Genomic DNA, 23166 nt, shown 5'->3' with positions numbered 1-23166 from the left:
AAGCATGCAGCTATACAATAGGTAGACAGTGATGGGTGACATTCTGGGAGCATGATGTCCACCCAGCATGATATATATTTTTTTAATTTGAAGGCTCTAAGATTATACTTTAGACTTTTCCCTTTGTTAATACAGATAAATTAACAAGCTACTGGCAATTAAGAGACAGAATATGAGAGTGGCTGACTGCTCTATTAGATCTTTTGTAAAAAGTATATTGCAATTCCCGAGCTTATAGTTCGTAATATATCTCATGTTTGCATGGAAAGAGAGAGACTAGCTACTTGCATGAGTCTACTTCTGCATCAATAAACCACATTTAGCGCAAAAATAACAGTTGCTTGCAGTATTGTGCACGTAATCCGACTCCCAGCTCCCTGTTCCCAAGAAATCTCCCGCTCCCGCTCCCCTCCCGGTTTTACCAATATACCCCCACGCTGGTGCATATTTAAGTTACACGGCTTAGCCTAACACGACAATAGTTAGGTAGTTGATTGGAGGATTTCAAATTTTCGCGTTGCACTGGCTGCGACACGTGTACAATAGCTACATAGTATTTAAAGTACGCGCCAATTTTTATGCGTATAGTCTATCTAATCCAAAACAGCCGAACTGTAAAAAAAGTGTGCGGCCCTCAAAAAGGCTATGGTGAAAAAAGATGTGAAATCCAAGGTGGCGGCCAAGAAATGGCTGTGATGGTAGGTTAATGGTAAAAATTTTAATAACGACAATTCAGGTGTATTTTTTGTGCCGCTTGGTCTTGGCACAAAATTCACCTGAATTGTCATTATTAAAATTATTACCATTAACCTACCATCACAGCCATTTCTTGGCCGCCACCTTGGATTTCACATCTTTTTTCACCATAGCCTTTCTGAGGGCCGCACGCTTTTTTTACAGCTTGGCTGTTTTGGATTAGATTTCTTTTTGTATTTGTATACCCCAAAGCCGGCCTATGGCCAGCTTTGGGACTTTTTTAACCTATCTTTTTTTTTTACCACAGGAAGAAGAAAAGATGAAGTAGATGTACTTTAAATATTTTATCAGTAAATGTACAAATTATATATATAATACATATATTGATTACAGAAACCTCCATGGTGGTTTCTTTGTAATTGAACACTCTACAAGGTGACTTCTTCTAGATGCTCTCTCTACAGAGTGAATTATTTGTAGCTGAACGATCTACAAGGTAACTTCTTCTAGCTGATCTCTCTACAGAGTGATTTGTTTGTAGCTGAATTCTGTACAGGCGATGTATTTGCAGCTTAGCTCTTTACAGAATGGTTTCTTTGTAGCTGAACTCTCTACAAGGTAAATTCTTCTAACTGATCTTTCTACAGGGCAATTTGTTTGTGGCAGAATATTATACAGGGTGATTTTTTTGCAGCTGAACTCTCTACATGGTGGTTTCTTTGTAGCTAAACTCTCTACAAGGTAATTTCTTCTAGCTGATCTCTCTACAGGGTGATTTGTTTGTAGCTGAACGATCTACAAGGTAACTTCTTCTAGCTGATCTCTCTACAGGGTGGTTTGTTTGTAGCTGAATTCTGTACAGGTGATTTGTTTGCAGCTGAGCTCTGTACAGAATGGTTTCTTTGTAGCTGAATTCTCTAAAAGGTAACTTCTTCTAATTGATCTTTCTACAGGGCAATTTGTTTGTGGCAGAATATTATACAGGGTGATTTCTTTGTAGTTGAACTATCTACAAGGTAATTTCTTCTAGCTGACCTCTCTACAGGGTGATTTGTTTGTAGCTGAATTCTGTACAGGTGATTTGTTTGCAGCTGATCTCTTTACAGAATGGTTTCTTTGTAGCTGAACTCTCTACAAGGTAACTTTTCTAGCTGATGTCTCTGCAAGGTCACTAGTTTGTAGCTGAACTCTCTACATGGTGGTTTCTTTGTAACTGAACTCTCTACAAGGTGACGTCTTCTAGCTGATCTTTCTACAGGGTGATTTGTTTGAAGCTGAACTCTCTACAAGGTAACTTTTTCTAGCTGATCTCTCTACAGGGAGATTTGTTTGTAGCTGAACTCTCTACATGATGGTTTCTTTGTAGTTGAACTCTCTACAAGGTAACTTCTTCTAGCTAATCTCTCTACAGGGAGATTTGTTTGTAGCTGAACTCTCTACATGGTGGTTTCTTTGTAGCTGAACTCTCTGCAAGGTAGCATCTTCTATTGATCTCTCCACAGGTCGATTTGTTTGTAGCTGAAGTCTCTACATGGTGGTTTCTTTGTAGCTGAACTCTACAAGGTGATTTCTTCTAGCTTAACTATCTCTTTCCATAGTTGCATGAACTCCCTACAAGGTAACTTATTCTAGCTGATCTCTCTACAGGGTGACTTGTGTGTAGCTGATCTCTATACAGGTTTCTTGTTTCTAGCAGATCTCTTGAATTCTTTTCAGGGTGACTGCTCTATTAGAGTATCTCGATCTCGCACTTGCCGCACCAAGTTGGATTTCGTGTTATAACTCCGTGGCTTTAAGTCTGATTCTTCTACACCATTGATGAGCCTTTCTAAGATGATTACTCCATCTGTACAACGATTTTCAAAGCATTACCCCAAGCGGTTTATCTGGTAGGCGTGGCAAGTAGTCGTTTTTTTTTTTATTAGCTAATCTCGATTGCGTAATTGTTACACACTGTTGGTTTTTTCGTTGTATCTTCCTGTTTTTTAGCTTGATTTCTTTCAAACCACAAAAGGTTTGAGGTTCAATAGTTAACCTATTCACCCACCGATTTTCAGCTTCTTCCCATACGCGGTTTACCCTGTAGGCGTGACAACATATTGGTGTTATTTTTCGTGAATAATCGCTCATAACTGTTTGCCTGTTTATCGTATTCCAGCCAAAGTTGGTATCTATATGCGCCTTTATATCCCCCTTCTGTGTGCCAAATTTCAAGGCAATCGGATGTGGCGTTCGCGTTTTATAGCAGTTTTTGCAAGTGTGCGACAAGAAGTGTTGTGTCATGGATTAGATGTTCCACCAGTTTCTCTTTGCTCAGGTCAGCAGTGACCTGCTTGCGTGGAGCAAGGTCACACCGTGGCAGCCCTGTGACCATTGGAGCACTTGACCTTGCTATTTCGGAAGGCCAAGTGTTGCCACCTCATTGATTTTTTTGAGTTTACAGTCTTTTTGTCCAGCACTTTTACCATCTGGTGCTGGGGGTGGTGGCAAGGGGTGCAGGCACCCCGAGGAAAAAAATTTAAAAAAAGAAAAATAAATAAATAAAAAAAAGAAAAATAAGAAAAAAAAAAACGAAGAAACTGAGCCAATTTTTAAAGTCGCTTATCTCGGGAACGCGTGAATCGATTTCGCTCAAATTTGGAATGTGGAGTGCTGCAGTTGGTGGGCATGTCCTCAGCAAAAATCGTCTTGTTTCATCAAGGAAGCACAGAGCTACGGAGGTGCGAAATTTTCGTTTTCTTTCTTCCTGTCAATATACTCACGGGTGTTACGCGCCGGCTTCTTGGGCCGCACGACACACTACCGTGTGTCTTGTAAATGATTATGAGGTCACAAGGTCGCGGACTAGCGGTATTTAAACGGCTACTGATTCGGCACCAATGCGAACAACTATACACTCACTGAAGAGTCAGAGAACGTTCAAAGAACCATCCCAACTTGAGGAGGAGACACTTCGCTACTGCGTTATAACAGGTTAGTTATTGGCGTTTTTCGTATACTAGCTAGCTACTAGAAAGGAGGAAAACTAGACTAGCTTTGTGTGTCACGTTTAGAAAATAGTTGCTTCCATAGCTATACCAAGACCACCAAAAGTAGAAGTAAACAAGAAGCCTAGAAGGGTACAGTAAATTTACCACCATATTCCTACATGTTCTTTTTCAACTCGGGCTTTGGAAAAGTGAGTCCTAAGGTACCTTGATGCATTCAGGATTGACGTGAAAAACACTTAAAATGTACCCTGGTGTCTACCCCAGAACCCTGTAACATGAACATCTGCATGCATGGGCTTCATGATCACTATGAATAGCAGAAACAAGAGCAATGGCCCTCCATTAAGTACAAATGGGGCTTTACTGCTGCAACCATCCAGCTGTTGAGTCAGGAAGTTTACTACAGGTGATGACAGCAAACCATAGCATGATCTGGGGGATAGCCAGCACCCACGCAAAAACCCAACATGAGCATAATATTTAAGTATTTCAAAAATATTTATCATGATGTTTTTATTTGCTTTTATCCCTTTTTTTCCCTAGAATTTTTGCTAATACTTGTACAGGAACACCTGAGAGAGTAGCTGACAGGGATCAGAGGAACTTCACAGGTGTACTTTGCCCTGTCAATTTGAAACGTTGTATAGAACGGCGATCGTAATTAAACTCATGAACGGACGAAAACGAAAATAACCTATTTCGTACGTGCTTGGTTCGGGATTTGGGATTTCTAAATATTTAATGCATTTCTAATTGGATTTCTCAGGTATTGTACGATGGTCCCAAGACGTTGGCTACCCCTCGGCATGATCTAAACTGAAGGAGGTGGCAAAAACCAAGTGTTATACAATTGCCAGCCAAAAAGTAATGGGGAATAAACGTCTTAATGATTAAGACAAAATATACATTACAAGCATACAGGGGCCTAGACACAGGGGTACCATGTGCTGATGGATCAGTACAGGAGCCCTGGCAAGACTTACATTAACTAAAATTAAATTACAATACACCAAAGAATATCTATATTTATGTAATACTTAAAGTTTACCTAAGGTGGTCTAAAAGATCCCAGTCCGTGGAGGCTCTAGAATTAAAATTCTGTAAGAACAGGACACAGCAATGCGAGCTGCCTGCTCAACTAGGATCTTACAGTTTTCTTTGGCACTTCACAAGCAGTAGCCACTTGAGCAATTGTTTCTGACAAAAAGTGGCCTAAACAACCAATTTCTAATACAGTACAACACGATTAAGCACTAGGATCACAATATATATACCAACACATACAGCTAGCAACCTGCACAAGTTTGCTTTTATTGTGTGTAGGTGTATAGCTACAGTATACTCCAAATCTCCTGATCATTATAACTACATTTTTGTGGCAATGCTTAGCTCACCATCTTTTGGGAGTGGCCATCAAATTCTCAATCTTATGTAGTGTGGTCATGCATGTACTACATAGCTAACTACCAACATCTCTTTGTGTGTTTGATTCATTTAACAGCAATACCATAAAAATGAAGTAATCAGTGGGAGTGATTCAATTAGATTATAATGCAAGGCTTCAGCTACCCAAACATTAGTGATCATCAATTTCCCAACTATTGAGCATATGGCCTCATGTTTATCACTTGGTAGTTACAGTAGTTACTTGGCTGCTAGTGCTGCTATATGGAAAAGTAAGTACAAAATTAGTATATGTGACCGGGCCTGCGAAAACAGGGCATGTGGGCACAAACTACACCCCATTACTCTTCAGGTCATATCTCAGTATTGGAATAGTATTTTTGCAGTCTGCAACTTGCATCATCATGCCACTTAAATGCTGACTAAGAGCTGAAAATTGCAATACCATAGCATAATGGTACAAAAACTTATGAGTGACAAAAGTGTGAAAAAGTAGGCAAAAATCATGTGCCCACATGCCCTATTATCGCAGGCCCAGTCACATATAGCTACTAACTTGTTATTGTTGCAACTTGATGATGTGAAAGTCATAGACATGCACTGTAGGTTGATCTGTATAATTATGACCATGTCATGGTTGAAATCTTGATTAATCAGAATTTGTGACCAAATTTTGGAACATTTCCCATATGGATGTGAATGAAATAATTAGAATTTTTATGTTTAGTGGGTTGCTAATGAAAGCGGGGCACAGTTTTAAAGATATTTCAAGATTTGTCTTGTAATTGTGACCGGGCCTGCGAAAACAGGGCATGTGGGCACAAACTACACCTCGTCACACTACAGGTAATATCTCAGCACTGGAACAGAATATTTGCATTCAGTAACTTGCACAGTAATCGCAATTACTATCATAGTAATGGCAATTAAATGCTTACTATAAGTGGAAAATTGCATTTCCATAGTTGTACAAAAAGATGTGAGTGGTGAAAGTTTGAGAAAGCAGGCAAAAATCATGTGCCCACGTGCCCTATTTTCGCAGGCGCAGTCACAATTTAAGGTATCGAGAATGGTGTACAATCATTAACAAGTAGATTTGCTTGATATTTGATAATTAAATATTTTAATTAGGATTCAAATCTGCCTATATGGTTGGAAACCAAATATTTTATTTTGCCTTGACCTATGACCTGTATAGCCTTATCCAGTGTGTGACCTGTTACTTCACAATGAACGTCTATAATTTCATTTGTATTTTTATTACTTTCAATTGCTAAGTGATGACTAGTTTGAGTTCGATCATTCACTGGCTTCTTTTAGGTTACATCAAACATCTGGAGCTTGCATGAGATAAAAGGAAGAAAACTATCCACAAAATCAATCTAAATTTGATAATTAAAGGACATATTGCTTCGTATTACATATAACAACATTGAACTAAGTGTAATTAGAGATTATTAACAATCTATACTGTCTTTATGCACTAAGCTGTTTTCAACAGGATGAAGCATTTTATAGTCACTGTATAGGGCTGGAAGTATCTTACTGAAGCTGCTGGCTGGCTAATCTATCTCAGCTTCTAGAATATTGCTAGGGAGGAAATGATTTGAGTGGTCGGCAGAGACATAGTCTTTATGTACATTAAATTTATATATTTGGCTCTTAATGCAGACTGAGCCTGCATTAAAGTAATTTAAAGGTCTGTGGGTATAATAGCCATACTACAAAAATAATATTATACTTATCTATACTTAAAAGTACAGTTAATAAAGTTAGTTGGCACTCGAGTTGGAAGTTGCAACCTGGGAATCAGATGTTGAAATATTAAATTATTAGTGAAATTAGTTCATAAGTAGTCAACCATTTAAAGTAAAGTGCACTAATTTCTAGTCAGACTTGACAAAATATGATCCAGTTGATCCGAGTCCATGACCTTACCCAGTTTCTACACTACCATTATTTGTAATTCAGAGACATTATACAGTAGTTCGTAATATTTTAAAGCTCTGCCATGCATTAAAAGGAAATTCAACTACAAAAAAACTATACTAGGTTTCCTGCATGTAAATGGCTATTGTAGTTGAAAAACTGGCTTTAATACTATCTCTTGTTGTAGGAATAGCTACTGTGATAAAGATGGCAGAAGGACCAAAGGAAACAGGTATGTCTCAGTACTCCATATTGGCAGTATAATGGCTATTGCTTATTTTTTAACCTCGTGTTCTTAGCGTCCTTGATAATTATGTGTATACTGTATACAAATAGCTAAATACACAGTTGAACACTGGAACCTATTATAGTGTACAAAAGCCACCTGCATGCTAAAACAGAAAAATATTCTGTCTGCAGCCACCTGTTATATGTAATAGCACAAGTTCTACTCCAGCCACTTGTATTATTTGATTTACGTTCAACTGCGTACATATATTTTTTTATCATTTTTAACATTTCTGTGTTTTCAGAGGACTGGATGGCAGCAAAGGGAAAGAAATGGGCTGAAATCAAGAGGTCAAAAGTTGAAGCTAAAAGGCACAAAAATATCAACTATTATAAAATCAAGCTTGGTAGTCACTTCATGTGGTTCTCACTGGACACTGCTGGCCATGGTACATCAGCCTTCAAGGGGTGGACTGATAAGAAAGCTGAAATAGTATTTGACTCATCTTATGATGTCAACCTTAAAAGGATGACTGGGAAACATGATTCAAATGCAGGAAAGAAAATTAAGAAGTCAGATATGAATGCAATAAGTTGACTGCCATCTGTGCACTTTCCGTGACCACATCTATGCAAATATTATTATTACTAGATACATTGCATCTTTTGTTGGTTATATATATGTAATAGATATCATTCAGCTTCAACAATATAACAGCTTACAATCAACTGAAGAAGAGAGAGCTGGTGACCAGCTCCAGCCTTTTTATCCAATCTCTAAGGTCAAGGTTACACATAACAACAACAAATTAAGAGTTCTCATAACAATTCTAATTGTTCATATCTATTATTTACAGTTCTAATTATCCACATGTATTACATCTCCCCGCTCTTAGATCAGATGTCCCCATCTTTCTGTCTTGGTCTTAGGCGACTTTTCCAGGAGTTGGTTTCCTCATGTGGTAGCACAGTTGGTGATGCTCCCTCCTGTTGTTGGTCTTCAACATCATCATCAATTGAGCTGTCAGGGGTTGAGCCTTGGATTCCCTCAGCCAGGTTAGTAACACCTTCAAGATTTAGTGACATTGGCCTCTTATCACATTTATTCCCACTGCCAGTAGTTCTTGTTGGCCAAAACTTATCAGGTAATAATTCAGAGCAATATCTCACCCTGTCATAAGCTACTCTAAATGATTTTGCTTGTGGCCTATCCACCGGACGAACAACCACTCCAGTTTCATCCTGTGCTATTATTCGATAGGGCCCATGAAATGGCCTAGCAAACTTGTAAGACTTATATGCTTTTGCAGCCGGCATGTACACCATCACTCTATCACCAACTTTAAAACTAGGTGGCTTAGATCGCTGATCATGATATAATTTCTGATTTTTCTGGGCTTTCTTAATATTGCTTCTCGCCAATTCCCATGCTTCATCCATCTTAATTGTTATTTCTCCCTTCTTGATATTCAATGATTATCCTTAATTCTGGATCTTCTCTCTGCCTGCTTCCTATACTTTGTTTGCCACTGTCATGCGATACTGGTTGTACTGCAGCAGTGATAGACAATTCAGACTTTTAATCTAAACAGCTGTTCTCTCCTACCTCTTCCACCACCACAGCAGTCACTTTACTCTCCTCCTTCTTGTCAACATCGATATCACCCTGAACCACTGTAGCAGCCACCAGTAACTCCTCTGTACACTCATCAGGCAATGACGACTGATGCACAGGGAATCTTGACAAACTATCAGCACTAGTATTACTTTTACCCGAACGATAATGAATAATCAAATCTACCTCTTGTAAGGCCAAACCCCATCATGCAAGTTTGCCTGAGGGATGAGGAGTATTCAATAAGGATTTAAGGGGTTCATGATCACTAAATACATGACAACGATGTCCATAAAAATAATGGCGGAAGTGTTTGACAGCCCACACAACTCCTAAGGCTTCCAACTCTGTAGCACTATATCTCTTCTCATGTGACTGTAACGTTTGACTAGCATATGCTATAGGTCGCACTGTTACATCCTGTTGTCTTTGGGCCAATACAGCACCCAATCCAACTCCAGAAGCATCGGTCTCCAGGATGAACTCCTGGTCAAAATTAGGAAATGCCAACACTGGTGCTTGGGTTAAAAGCTGTTTCAAATTTTGGAAGGCATTTTCCTGGGCTTGACCCCAAGAAAATTCAATGTTCTTTCGTGTAAGTGCATAAAGAGGGTTTGCAACTGTAGAAAAATCAGGCACGAATCGACGATAGTAGGAAGCCAATCCAAGAAAAGAGCGTAAAGATGTTAAATCATGTGGCTGAGGAAAACACTGAACTGCTTCTACTTTCTTAATATCAGCTGAAATTCCTTGCTTAGATACAACATATCCAAGATACACAACTTCACTTCCAGCTAGACAGCATTTCTCTGGCTTCAGCTTCAAATTAGCATTTCGAAATCTTTCAAAAACTTCCCTCAAGTTATACAGATGCTCCGCAAAACTTTTCCCCACCACCAACACATCATCTAAATAAACCATACAACAATTCCTTGATAGTCCCACCAATACTGTCTCCATCAATCTTTGGAAAGTAGCCGGTCTATTACATAGTCCAAATGGCATTACACAAAATTCATAATGCCCTGAATATGTGCTAAAAGCAGTCTTCTCCTGGGACCCGGTATCCATTTGTACCTGCCAATATCCAGCAGTGAGATCCAAAGTTGAGAAAAACTGGGTCTGTGATAACATATCTAAGGTATCATCCACTCGCGGTAAGGGAAAAACATCTATCTTAGTCACAGCATTTAATTGTCTGTAGTCCACACAAAAACGGTAGCTGCCATCCTTTTTTTCAACCAAAACAACAGAGCTAGACCATGGACTACTTGAATGCTGAATCACTCCCTGTTTCATCATCTTCTGAACCAGTTCCTCCATCTTGCTATGCAAAGCAAAAGGGATTCGTCTTAATGGCTGGCGTATAGGAGGGCTGTCTCCAGTGTCAATTGAGTGTGAAATCAAATCTGTGCATCCCAATTCCACTGGATCCAGGGCGAAAATATCTGAATACTCAGAAATCAACTCCCTTAGTGAACACAACTGGTTATTTGTCAAATCAGACGCGTTTATTTTCAGCAAATCAAACAATTCAGACAGTCGCTCCTGTTCTTTTTGTACTGAAACATGTCTACTGTGTTCATTCAAAGACTCAGTAATCACAGAACTAACCAAAGTAGTTGAACCATGATCGTCATCAGTACCCTCTGTCTCACAAACAGTCACACTACCAAGTAGACCCAGCTCTTGTCCTGGTTCTAAATATACTGGTTCACATCCATGGTTCTCCAAAACGAGAGTACACTTATTACCGTCAAGACAAACCAACGCTTCTGGGGCTGACAAAAAACTACCTTCCAATTCGACAATGTTAGGCTCAAACATAGTCACAAGTTGTCGATCAAAGCATATATCCCTTACTTCAGCCCTCACCAATTTTTGATGTCTTGCAGGTATCCTTGTTGCTTGAATCAAACAAACTGCTCCAGAGTTCAGTTCAGTCTTATTGTCCTCAACAGTTTGTAAAGGTACCTCAGCTAATATTTCAGACTCCAAGTTAATGGACTTGATCACATCACCACCCTCTGCATCTTGCTGAATTTCTTGAGGTACAACATCTACCTTACTGTCATTGTCTGACACAGACACATCATCATTCAACATATCATTATCATTCCCCGTCTGAGAAGCTTGAACAAAAAGGTATCCCAGTTTAGACAACAAATCTGTACCAATAAGTAGTTTGGCTGGTGCCCCCCTCTGTACCTGAATCAGAGCATTTGTTGAATATTCTAAACGACTCACTGTAACTTGAATCTGCCGCACCACCTGGAGTCTGTCCCCACTGTAATTCCGCAACACAACTGTGGTAGGTTCCAAACGAGTCTCCACTGCTGCTCTCCATTCTATAGATGTTTGGTTTGGACTTCGTTGTTCTGCCAATATCTGTAGGAGAGCTTCCAGTTGAATTATGGTTACCGGAGATCCAGTATCCAGCAAAGCTTCGAGAGCGACTCCTTCGACTTCAACCAAACCAGTCAAGGTGGGACCCAACTGAATACCCTCTGTCACAGAATTTGAAGAAATGTTATGCATTGTCACAGTTACTTTGTTCAACTCACTACTGATGTTCTCCATCGACTTGCCTTCCGAAGTGTTGGATTCTCCAGAGGGAGTAATACTTGAGACAGTGTTGTTATCAGCATTTCCAATATTGTTTCTACCTTCACTACCGGCCTTCCCAATACCATTGTTGGTCTTCCCAGGTGTCTCTGAATACTTACCCTTGACTTGGTAAGGGCACTGCCTGATCAAGTGAGAGGGTGATCCACAATTGTAACATCGTGGTCCCATGTTAGATCTGGTCCCACTGAAACTTTGCGGTCGCGGAACAAATGCAGGTTTCGGGTCTGGACGTACAGTCCAAGTCACTGGTGAGAGCGAAGATGCTGACTGAGCAGAATCCAAGTCACGCAACTTAGCCTCTTCAAATCTAGCCTTTGTAAGCAACTGGTCAAATTTACCCTCACATCCTACAATTTTTGACTTAATTTCTGGTAGAAGTCCAACCACAAACTGATTGACTAAAACTGTTTGACCCAATTCCTCCGCTTCCCTTGTTCCTTGGTACACACTAGGATAAGCTCTGTGAAATAGAGTACGGAGCTCCTGAGCATAATGATCCACTGACTCAGAAGCATGTTGTCTTCTATCATGAAATAAACTGCTTTGTATTGCAGGCAATCTCACAGGTGTAAACCGCTTGCGTAGCTCAGCAACTAATAAGCAATAATTGGTACGTTGTTCCATAGTACAAGACCAAAAAATGAATACGCCTGTCCATGCAGTCTAGTTATTAAATTCACAAGTTTGGCCTGAGAAGACCAACCGAGAGCGGAGGCCATCAACTCAAAACGCTCAAGCCAATCCTCAAATGTGTCCACCCCAAGTTCTCCATCATTCCCCTCTCCACTGAATTTAGGAAGGGGTGGTAATTGCTGAGCTAATAATACAGATGTAACAGGATCAATATCCCTCACCGCTGCATTAGAGCTACTGATAACTGGTTGTGTAATACCAGGTAGTAATGGCAGTGAACAAACTGGACCAGTATATAACACTGGTGTTTCTGAACTCTGAGTGGAAGGATTACATGTCTGAAGAATGTCACTTACCATTCCACTAGATTGTACTGACTGCTGTTGTCCAGAATAGTCTGACACCTGCCATTGTGCTCTTGTTATTGACGGTGAAGAAGTACATACGGGTTGTTTAGTTGTACTCACATTTGTAGAGGACAGAGCACTGGTATTGTGAAACCCTTCCACTAACACATCCCTCTTTGATGTCTGCCATGGTCCTCTTCCTGCCTCTTTACTCTTCAATCGACACTGTAACTCTGCTAGCTGCTCCACCAGCCTACCTTCACAAGCCTCCCAAATGTAATAGATATCATTCAGCTTCAACAATATAACAGCTTACAATCAACTGAAGAAGAGAGAGCTGGTGACCAGCTCCAGCCTTTTTATCCAATCTCTAAGGTCAAGGTTACGCATAACAACAACAAATTAAGAGTTCTCATAACAATTCTAATTGTTCATATCTATTATTTACAGTTCTAATTATCCATATGTATTACATATATATATATATATGTGACCGGGCCTGCGATAATAGGGCATGTGGGCACACGATTTTTGCCTACTTTTTCACACTTTCATTACTCATAACGTTTTGGCACATTATGCTATGGAATTGCACTTTTCAGCTATAGTAAGCATTTAATTGGCTTTATGATGCAAGTTACAGAATGCAAATATACTTTTCCAGTACCACACTATGATCTGTAGAGTGATGGGGTGTAGTTTGTGCCCACATGCCCTGTTTTCGCAGGCCCGGTCACATATATATACAGTATATATTTTATATATAAATGATATCATACAGGAAGCTAAATTGCAGAGCATATTTTTTGAATATGAAATTATATACTGAGTCATGTTCTGTGCATTATTCTTAATGAAAGGCAAGATATTGCATGGTATACTTGCCTTCATTGGAATTTATTTATGCCTCTTACATTTCAAGACAAATGAATGTTTTCATATACATTTCTAAAATTATCATCACATATTGACTCTCCTGGTGCAACCAATTATTTTGTGATATTGATATAATTTCCTTATGAAGTATTTACATAAATACCCGCTGCTTATAATTAAACTTGCCACATGCACACATGCAGCCATGTACACAAAAACACAGACAAACCTCAAGCCTCAAATTGTCCAAAACTGAACTTGAAGCCTATTGTAGTAAGCTTTTCGAAATGTGTAATCCTGCAGAACTTTTAGTGTTTTGTGTGATCTCCAGCTCTTCCACCGTGACAAGCACCCAGACGTTGGTTTGCAGCACACAGGTTCTCTCCAAAAGGTGATAATTGAGATATTCCATATTGATATCGTTTGTACTGTATGTTCCTGTCCAAATGCATGCATGCACACACACACACACACACACACACACACACACACACACACACACACACACTCACACACACACATGTACACATGTGCACACACATGTTTAGTGTACACTGCAGATTTCAGGTTTCTATTAATCAGAGTTTTATTTGTTCTAGCTAAAATATTAGAGACAATTGTACCAATCCAATTTGGCACTTTTCTATAACAGAACAATGCACTTAATCCACATCATGCAGGGAGCATACTGTGCTGTAAAATTGACTGAGGATATTTTATTACTCACAGTTGATAATATTGTTACCTCCATGTGCTGCCTCCCTGGATTTTCAAAAGGCGTTTTGATTTTTAGGATCACTGTATCCTACTGCAAAGACTTTATGATATGAATGTCAGTACAACTATTATGCCACAATGGTTTACAAGCTGTTTGAGTGACGGAGCTCACAGAGTCAAGTGTGGCACTCAGTTGTCAACTTATGAAACTGAGTTGGTATTCCTCAAGGGTGTATGCTTGATCCTATACTGTTTTTAACTTTTGTGAATGGTCTCCATCAGATTACTGATGGGCTTTTAGTCCTACAAGCTGATGACACCACACTTATTTGTACTGGACCCATCCCTGAAGCTGCTGCTAGCACTATGAACTCACAACTTAAACTTCTTAATCAGTGGGCCATAGATAGCAATGGAATTGGAAGTAAGTGATTATGTGTTTCTAAATAGACAGAGACCTTTGTATATTTCTATACCTTGTATTTGTGAATAATGTTGTATTGAAGGCTGTTACAAGTCAGAAATGTCTTTGCTTAGTCTGTGATCATAATGTATCCTGGGACCACCAAGTCTCACAAGTTTGCAAGAGAATGTATGTCATTTGTTGTCATTGGATTGTTCTTAGTTCCAATTTACTGAAGCTTTTAATTGAGTTACTCATTCTATTTCATCTTAATTATTCTCTTCCAGCGTGGGGTACTTTATTACATACCCAATTGTTACAGAGGCTCAAAAGGATGCAGAATAAGGCATTACATCTTTGTAGGAATATACATAAGTACAATATGATTATGCGCTACCAGCATCTTCAGTGGCTTATATTGGGGTCTTTAATGCTGCATCATTCTCTATGCATCAGTTTGATGAACTGCAGTTTATACCACTACAACTACCTATTTTGTTTGGTAGACATTATCATCATGATACTATATAGAATATTTCCTTTCTTTGCTAAAATTCCTAGGTATCATCTAGAAGACATTTCAGTTGTAAATTTTACTTGACCATTGCTCTTTCTTGTTTTAATGTAGTTAGTTTGATGATCCTTAGAGTTTAGAGTTGTTACATTTGTGTCCATGTGTTTGTGTCCATGTCCATTTTATCATTTTGTATTCATCCCATGTGTTATGTTTTGTATGTGTTACTGTAGCTAATTTAGCAAACCAGGATGATTCCATTATCACTAACTGCAGACCCAAGTACATGTATATACAAACAATGAAGATTGTTATTCTCCTGAAAATGAGCACATGCCGTTGGACACTAACAGCAATAGATTGGCCCAAACACTCTAATATAACAGTCATTAAATTACAATGTTCTTAAGTTTAAATCACAAACTAATTGTTGAGCAAATTTTAGAATCACTTACATGTTTAGCTGCCTCACTTGTATGTTATTTGGATGCAATTGATATTTGACCTTTTTGGTAATTTACAATGTTATGCTAGTTTTATTGTAGACTAACTATACAGTAGTTTGAGAAGTCATAAAACTCCAAAATCATGTCCCAACTTCATTTGTAGGACTACTACTGGTATATAATCAATATAGTGATGTTTTAAGTTTTAACAATTTTGGACTTATGAGCACTGAGATATTAATTGTTAGTTAAGGTATTGATACCACCAACAAAACTGTAAAACAGATTTACTTATGCTTTGTGATGATTATTCAAGGGTTTGAAACAATCAAATCATTATGTTTACTATAGTATGTTCACGTTGAGCTGAATCCTGAAAAACAGCTAAAAAATAAAAGTGGATTTTTTCTCAACAGAGTTAACATTTCAGCCAACCAGATGATTATTAGTAACAGCAAAGGTGTATGGTTTGGCTCCATTACAAGTTCGGGAAAGGGCTATAATGGACACTGTACTTATATGGCTTCCCCATAGGAAATGTATTGTGAAAATTTTGATTGGCTGTACATATTATGTCAAACATTTGAACAAAATGATTTTGAAATATTTTTAGCGGGTCAAGCAGTACTACAAATGTGCCAAATTTCAAGATCGTGTGTAATTGCATCCATGAGTTATTAAGTGTTTTTGAGGATTCAGCTCAACGTGAACATACTATAGCCAGTGGATAATTCAATAACTCTACAAGTTGGTAATGAAGAATAGATAGCTTTATTTTTGTAGAAAAACGATAATTATGGACAAGTGTGCTTGGGTAATGACACTGTACCTTTATTGTTTTGTTCTGTTATTTGAGTAACTAAAAGTTGTCTCAGTAAGGTATATTATTTCTCTGATCTTCTAGAATACTGCTCTGATTCTGTAAGCCTTCTTAAGTATTAACTATGAGATGTTGAAATGTGTTATTAGAAGTCAGAAAAAATAGCCATAATCATGCATTTAATCATTACATTGGCAGCCCATTCAATTTACCGGAAAATGTGACCAGGCCTGTGAAAAATGGGCATGTGGGCACAAACTATATCCTACCACATAACATCTCATATCTCAATATTGGAAAAGAATATTTTCATTATATTGTAAAGCTAACTAAGTGTTTAATAAGTGCCGAAAATTTCATGGCCAAACAATAATGGAATACAGAGTTATGATGTATCAAAGTTTGAAAAAGTAACCAATTTTTATTTGCCAACTTGTCCTATTTTCGCAGACCCAGTCACAAAATTAATAATATTTGCAACACTTAAGACTGTGTATCTTTTGTACCTGAGATCAAGGACTACATAATTAGTTACCTACAGGCAACTAAGAAATTGTCAGAAGTAAAGTGGATTACATGCTTAACAGTAAGTGCTGTTGACCATTGTCAGAAATTTCTTATCCATGCTTTTGCTATGCAATCCTCAGTCAAGTCAAGTGTATGGGAGTTACTAAATAGAATAGCATATTAAATTGCTATTCATGTGGAGAAATGAAGTACAGTAAGTCTGTTCTAACAATTACAGTATAATAAAGTCATATTCAACAAGACTAGTTGCCTAATTAAAATTTTATATATAAGAGATAGAATTATGTATTGCCATGGTAAAATGATGTAATTATTCATCTCTGTGACCCTACTGTATGACATTTATTGCATGCATGCTATCGTATGCATTAGAAGGTGTAAATTCAATTATGATTTTACTTAGATGTGAGAAAGTTATGGATAAAAGTCCATAATTATGTCATAGAGGGTTTATGACTTCCTGTACTATAATATTATGCATCCAGCCATGCCATGCAGTGAGGAAGATTTGTCTTCTATCATCAAAGATGGCAAGGCTTTGTAAACAAATTTGTGGCTGATGAAATGGAAATGCCTTATTAAAAGGTACTACAATACAAGTATAATAATATCTGAGAAACACTATTAATAATCATTGCTATTCTTAATTCCTTATCAGTCTCTTCTATCACAAAATCCATAGCCTCATAAACCCTAGTTGCGACTTTTCAGCCGTTCCAGGGTAGTATTTTTTGATGACTAAGCCAAACAAACTTTGAAACCGCAACTAGGATTTATGAAAAGCTTATTTGGCTGAGTCATCAACAAACCCTACTCTGGAACGGTTGAAGGAAGCTGCACAGTCAGTGGGAAACGTTATATAGAAGGAAGAGGTATTTGGCAGAAGGTACTGTTTATTAGTTTTACTAAAATTTAGTAGCGGTAACAGAGTGTCTGGTGAATAATGGGTAGCTAAACTGATTGAAAGACGGTGCTGATTGGGCTCTTCTTAGGTTCACTACTATGCTGTTGCAGTATGTGTATTCAACCTTTAGATGGACTGCTGTGTCCTTGTCTGCTTTTGCCCTTGATTTCTTCCTCTTTCCCTCCAACTTTTACCCCAACTATTCTAATTTACTACATAGCACATACTTGAACAACACTACATACATGAAATAATAAAATTCTTAGTTTTTAACAAGCATCACATTCATCTCAGCCAGTTACACGTGATAATGTATTTAGTGTGCGGCACATTGAATACCTGTTTGCAGTTGCATAAAAGCAATTAAGATTTTATTAACTAAATGGCTGATGTTTGAAATTAGTAGATTAAGTGTTGTATGTAGCAAATGAGTTAAATGACAGCATAATGAGTGTGCTGTAGCTCATATAATAAAAATAATTATGCAGGACTGTTTACCAGTATACTCCATGTGCAAAACAGCAAATGGTGCTAGACATGATGCATTTGAATTCATGCACATAAAGCAAACTATTGCTACTGGGAGTACTGGAATAATGAAGTTCAGCTGGTGTTGATGGCCGCATACCCATCTGCTATGTACTGCAAGCCACTGGATCATGTGAGCCTTCATGCTGTCCACACACTGTGAAACTCATTGCTATGTACATAACACCCAGTCTTATTTAATTATAATAAAATATTTATATTTTATATTCAAACAATCTGGTAAATGCATTATTGATTGCATAATATGTGTACTGTAAATAATACTATGTAACATCTGGTAGTTCAGAGAAGTCTCACTGATAATTTCCCCATTGGATACAGGTATCGGTAATATTTTGCCAAATGATTGATCTTTCATTTAGCAAGTCAAGCACGCTTTCCTCAAATATTGCTCTTTAGATGTAGTACTAATGATCAGCAGTGAACTCAACACATGTGCTATTGTTGAAGTTACCACGCTAAATGTAATAGCATAATAATATTATCAAATAGCTGTTTCTAAGAAAATAGTTTACCTCCATATTATGCAGTTTCAGTGCTGCTGTTTGCAGTTGAATAATGAGAAGGGTGAGTTGTGGTGCCATTTCTACTGTACCAACAAACATGTGGAATTGTAGTTGGTTCTTGAAAGCCATGACATCAGTGTATCTTCTACAAGTGCTGGAGAAATGAGAAAACATCACAGAAATAATTCTTATCTGACACATTTGTAGATATACCCTCTCTGGTTCACATGTTTTATTCAAAGTTGCTCTCTGTAGAAAACATTGTGGAAAATATATAGTGTGGAATTTTATGTTCCACTTACTGTTGCTGCATGCACATGTAAAGCGCCAATTTCATTGGTAAAGCTATGAAATATATTTCGAAATGCAACCTTGCTGTACTACACTTCCATCATTACAACAGTCAATCCCAAACTTTTGAAGCCGACTGGTTTTGCTTGTACTGCAGTCTTGTCCACCTCTCTCCCTCAAACCTCTTCCTACTCTTTCATAGTCACCTCCATTGCTTGGTCCATTGCCAGTGCTATCAGCAGTACAGGACACAACTGTCAGAATGATGACCAAGCACCGCACGTACATCATTTGCAACATCTTTGTTCAAATGTGACCGAATCTGACAAAACAAGGCTTCCACACACATCCAGTTCTATGACTTTAAACAATTTTAACTTGACTAGTCAGCAAGCTATTGACTTAAAATTTCGCGCAATACTTCTATAACATGGTAAAATACCAGGTCAAAATTTGAAACTAATGGCATACTCCTACAATGAGACTGGTGTCTTTATATACAAAAGCTAGTGTGAGCTAATAAAAGCTAACATCAATATACAAAAGCTAACATCAATATACGGTGTCAAAGTACTGTATATTGATGTTATATGTTACATATAAAATTCATTATCCTAGTGAGATTTTAGAAACTTACATCAAATCAAATACAAAGCCATGTAACAGTTAATTACGTAGTAAAGGCTGAAAGTTGCATGACTAAAACATAATGGTATTAAAAGCTACGAGTCACAAAATTAATAATCACTTTGCATGTCCGGATTTACTGTATATATTATGTGGTAGCAGTGGAAGAAGCTGCTCCATCTCCTTGATGGATGTGATATTACGAGAATGCACTGTTTCCTTTAGTAATCATGTCCAGTTCTCTTACTACATTCAGGGCCACCCAGAGAAATTAAGGGGCCCAGGGCAAAGAGTTAAAGTGGGGCCCTTGACCCAAGTCATAAGGTGAAGACCAAAAAAAAAAAAAAAAAAAAAAAAGGTCACAACCTGCTGGCAATGACAATAACTACCCATCACCAACCATATCTCCTTATCTATAAGCTTGCTACACTGCTCCTCTGAAGAATACTGTGACTGCTCTATTAGAGTATTTAGATCTGACTGCTCTATTAGAGTATATCGATCTTTTAAACAGGTATTAAGGGGCCCTTCATTGGGCCTCCTGGGGCCCCTTTCAGGCTGGGGCCCGGGGCAAAATGCCCCAGTTGCCCCCCCTGTGGACGGCCCTGACTACATTTGTTTATAAAATAATTGCAAATGAAGTTTTGAATGCTATTATATAGGATATTTCAAATTTAATGTATAGCTGTACAATTTAGTGCATGTCGTATTGTTGTAAGCCACACCAGTTCACAAGATTACAACTTACATACATACATACATACATACATACATACAAACCTAGGATATTTCAAGAGATTAAATTAGTTCTTAACTTCAAATTTGAAAGGGTTAGCCTTGATGGTGTTTAGATGTTGAAATTACAAACTTAGTAATAGAACTTTCACTGATCTGTGGTGAATGGATGGTATAAGTAATCAAACACATTATTTGAGAATAACTGTACGAGTAGCAGCCAAAATTTCACCAGGCAATCCAAGTGCAATTTCACTGTTACGAGTACAATTATATACTCATGTATAGTGATCACCTTATGCTTTGTAGTGACATCTATCCAGTTTGGTGTGGCCATTAACTTTTATTTGTCTCATTCCAGCACTTAATGGCTTCTCAATGAAATTTGCAATTATGATATCATTACATGTTGCATGTAAATGGCTTCTTATATTAGAAAATCTGATCAAAATTTTGCACCTAAAATTAATTCTATCACATCACTAGTTTGTTGCACTTTAATGGCTTCTGTATTTCTTTTATTTTTGGGCTGCTTTAGAGTGCAATTACAAAAAGACAAACCATGTAATTTGGGCTCCCTACTACAAAACCAACTAATGTACAATGGTGGAATAAATCATTATAACGGTAACCCTATTATGGTGAGTGATGTTAAACTAACCAAAAATTATACTGACTAGTCTGAATCATGTCACTACATTATCTCTGACAATAGAAATTATAACAGCAGTAAATAGGGACCTGCAAAATACATTTTTAAATCTCCCTGTTATTCTTTCTAGCAATTGTAAATTTCTTCACCTATTATTCCCAAAATTACTCTTAAACATTTCCTGGAGTGATCCTTGAAGTCACTTTATTGGAAGTGTTTATTACTAGGGACTTGAAAAATATGCATATGATGGAACAATGATATATGAAATTCTCTTGGAGACATAAACCAGAATAAATGATGGAGATACTCACTGCCCTACCCTAATAAAACAGTCACCATATGTAAGCTGACATTTTTATAAGAGTAAGACATGCAGTAAATACACATTATTACTCAATGAGTCATGCTGAACGCAGGACTACAAAATGCAGTTGGTTGTATAAACCAAAATAAATTGGATTAGTATAAAAATATTAATTATATATACACTTTGTATAATGGAGCACATCCACACATCTTTCCCATATGTTAAGTTAACAATCAGTTTCATCTCCACCTGTATTGCAATTATCCTTGCCACATCAATGAATATCAATAACTTTATACTATTAATCACTGATAAAGGTAAGAGTAATAAACCAGTTACAAACTTAACATATCTGTTCCATTTTATAGTATCATGGCCATTGCCTTAAGCTTACTCCCAGTAGGATATTATATGCCTTCTAACGTAAGTATGTATCATCCATTCGGAGAGTACATTAGTTGATTATCAAGAGATTTAATAATACTTGTTAGGAATGCGAATACCATATCTATTGTAGTGCTATGGTTTTCAGACGATGTGACAGCTGAAGCTTCTATAATTCAAGTGTCTCAGTCTTTATGAATTTTCACTACACAAATAATATGAATTATTTTGAATCTTTTTGTATGTGATATGAGAGATAAATAAATATGTCAACTGTAGTCAGTTCATGTTCACATTCATCTGAGCCCTTGAATAACTCTTGTCACATGGGATAGCTGCTGTGAAGTCCCTTAAACACAAGAACTGTTTATTAAAAAAGAGTTGATGCAGGGAAGAACAAGATTAGTGAGTTATAAAAATTTAAATATACCTCATACATTTAGTACAGATCATTCATGCAAATGTGCTTTAAACATGACAACAAGCTTGTTCTAGTTATAATATAATCTAATCCAAAACAGCCAAGCTGTAAAAAAAGTGTGCAGCCCTCAGAAAGGCTATGGTGAAAAAAGATGTGAAATCCAAGGTGGCGGCCAAGAAATGGCTGTGATGGTAGGTTAATGGTAAAATTTTAATAATGACAATTCAGGTAAATTTTGTGAATCGGCACAAAAATTCACCTGAATTGTCGTTATTAAAATTTTTACCATTAACCTACCATCACAGCCATTTCTTGGCCGCCACCTTGGATTTCACATCTTTTTTCACCATAGCCTTTCTGAGGGCTGCACACTTTTTTTACAGCTTGGCTGTTTTGGATTAGATTTCATTTCTTTTTGTATTTGTATACCCCAAAGCCGGCCTATGGCCAGCTTTGGGACTTTTTTAACCTATGTTTTTTTTCTTTACTACAGGAAGAAGAAAAGATGAAGTAGATGTACTTTAAATATTTTATCAGTAAATGTACAAATTATATATATAATACATATGGGACCGGATTTGCGAAAAAGGGGCCTTCCACACACATCCAATTTGCCAACTTTGACAATTGATAACTTCAGATTGGAAAGAGCTATTGCCTTGAAATTTGGGCAGTGGTGATTTCTTTGCAGCTGAACTCTCCACATGATGATTTCTTTGTAGCTGAACTCTCTACAAGGTAATTTCTTCTAGTTGATCTCTCTACAGGGAGATTTGTTTGTAGCTGAACTATCTACAAGGTAACTTCTTCTAGCTGATCTCTCTACAGGGTGATTTGTTCTTAGCTGAATTCTGTACAGGTGATTTGTTTGCAGCTGAGCTCTTTACAGAATGGTTTCTTTGTAGCTGAACTCTCTACAAAGTAACTTCTTCTAACTGATCTTTCTACAGGGTGATTTGTTTGTAGCTGAACTATCTACAATGTAATTTCTTCTAGCTGATCTCTCTACAGGG

General features: G+C 37.6%; 2 protein-coding genes and 1 long non-coding RNA gene across 3 annotated transcripts; 2 read left to right on the top strand and 1 right to left on the bottom strand.

The window, feature by feature from the left end:
- Nucleotides 1-3500: 3500 nt before the first annotated feature.
- On the top strand, nt 3501-7962 carry LOC136247214 (uncharacterized). Its single transcript, XM_066038849.1, has 3 exons — nt 3501-3669; nt 7207-7251; nt 7553-7962. Exons 1-3 carry the CDS (start codon nt 3576-3578, stop codon nt 7843-7845), a joined length of 432 nt encoding a protein of 143 aa, XP_065894921.1. The 5' UTR covers nt 3501-3575; the 3' UTR covers nt 7846-7962.
- An 864-nt stretch (nt 7963-8826) lies between these two features.
- LOC136248051 (uncharacterized) lies at nt 8827-13025 on the bottom strand. Its single transcript, XM_066039866.1, has 5 exons — nt 13020-13025; nt 12194-12764; nt 11427-12140; nt 9139-11369; nt 8827-8970 (listed from the first exon to the last, which is right to left on the bottom strand). The coding sequence occupies exons 1-5, from the start codon at nt 13023-13025 to the stop codon at nt 8827-8829; spliced, it is 3666 nt and encodes a 1221-aa protein (XP_065895938.1).
- Nucleotides 13026-13230: 205 nt separating this feature from the next.
- On the top strand, nt 13231-15768 carry LOC136247215 (uncharacterized). The gene is made up of 3 exons (XR_010697198.1): nt 13231-13737; nt 13946-14487; nt 15214-15768. It is a non-coding gene; the product is annotated as an uncharacterized lncRNA (long non-coding RNA).
- Nucleotides 15769-23166: the final 7398 nt, after the last annotated feature.

The sequence above is a fragment of the Dysidea avara genome, chromosome 2, assembly GCF_963678975.1.
Source record: "Dysidea avara chromosome 2, odDysAvar1.4, whole genome shotgun sequence".
NCBI lineage: Eukaryota > Metazoa > Porifera > Demospongiae > Dictyoceratida > Dysideidae > Dysidea > Dysidea avara.
The sequence above is the reverse complement of the archived record's forward strand: the minus strand, read 5'-3'. Positions and strand labels throughout refer to the sequence as shown.

What these genes read in the sequence shown, in the direction of transcription:
- LOC136247214 (XM_066038849.1), top strand. Translation starts at nt 3,576, where the DNA reads ATGCGAACAACTATACACTCACTGAAGAGTCAGAGAACGTTCAAAGAA. An exon ending in TCGCTACTGCGTTATAACAG is followed by an intron (nt 3,670 to 7,206) that starts GTTAGTTATTGG and finishes CTCTTGTTGTAG; the next exon opens with GAATAGCTACTGTGATAAAG. An exon ending in AGAAGGACCAAAGGAAACAG is followed by an intron (nt 7,252 to 7,552) that starts GTATGTCTCAGT and finishes CTGTGTTTTCAG; the next exon opens with AGGACTGGATGGCAGCAAAG.
- LOC136248051 (XM_066039866.1), bottom strand. An exon ending in GTTGATGGCCTCCGCTCTCG is followed by an intron (nt 12,141 to 12,193) that starts GTTGGTCTTCTC and finishes CTGCATGGACAG; the next exon opens with GCGTATTCATTTTTTGGTCT. An exon ending in TTTATGGACATCGTTGTCAT is followed by an intron (nt 8,971 to 9,138) that starts GTATTTAGTGAT and finishes CCTGTGCATCAG; the next exon opens with TCGTCATTGCCTGATGAGTG.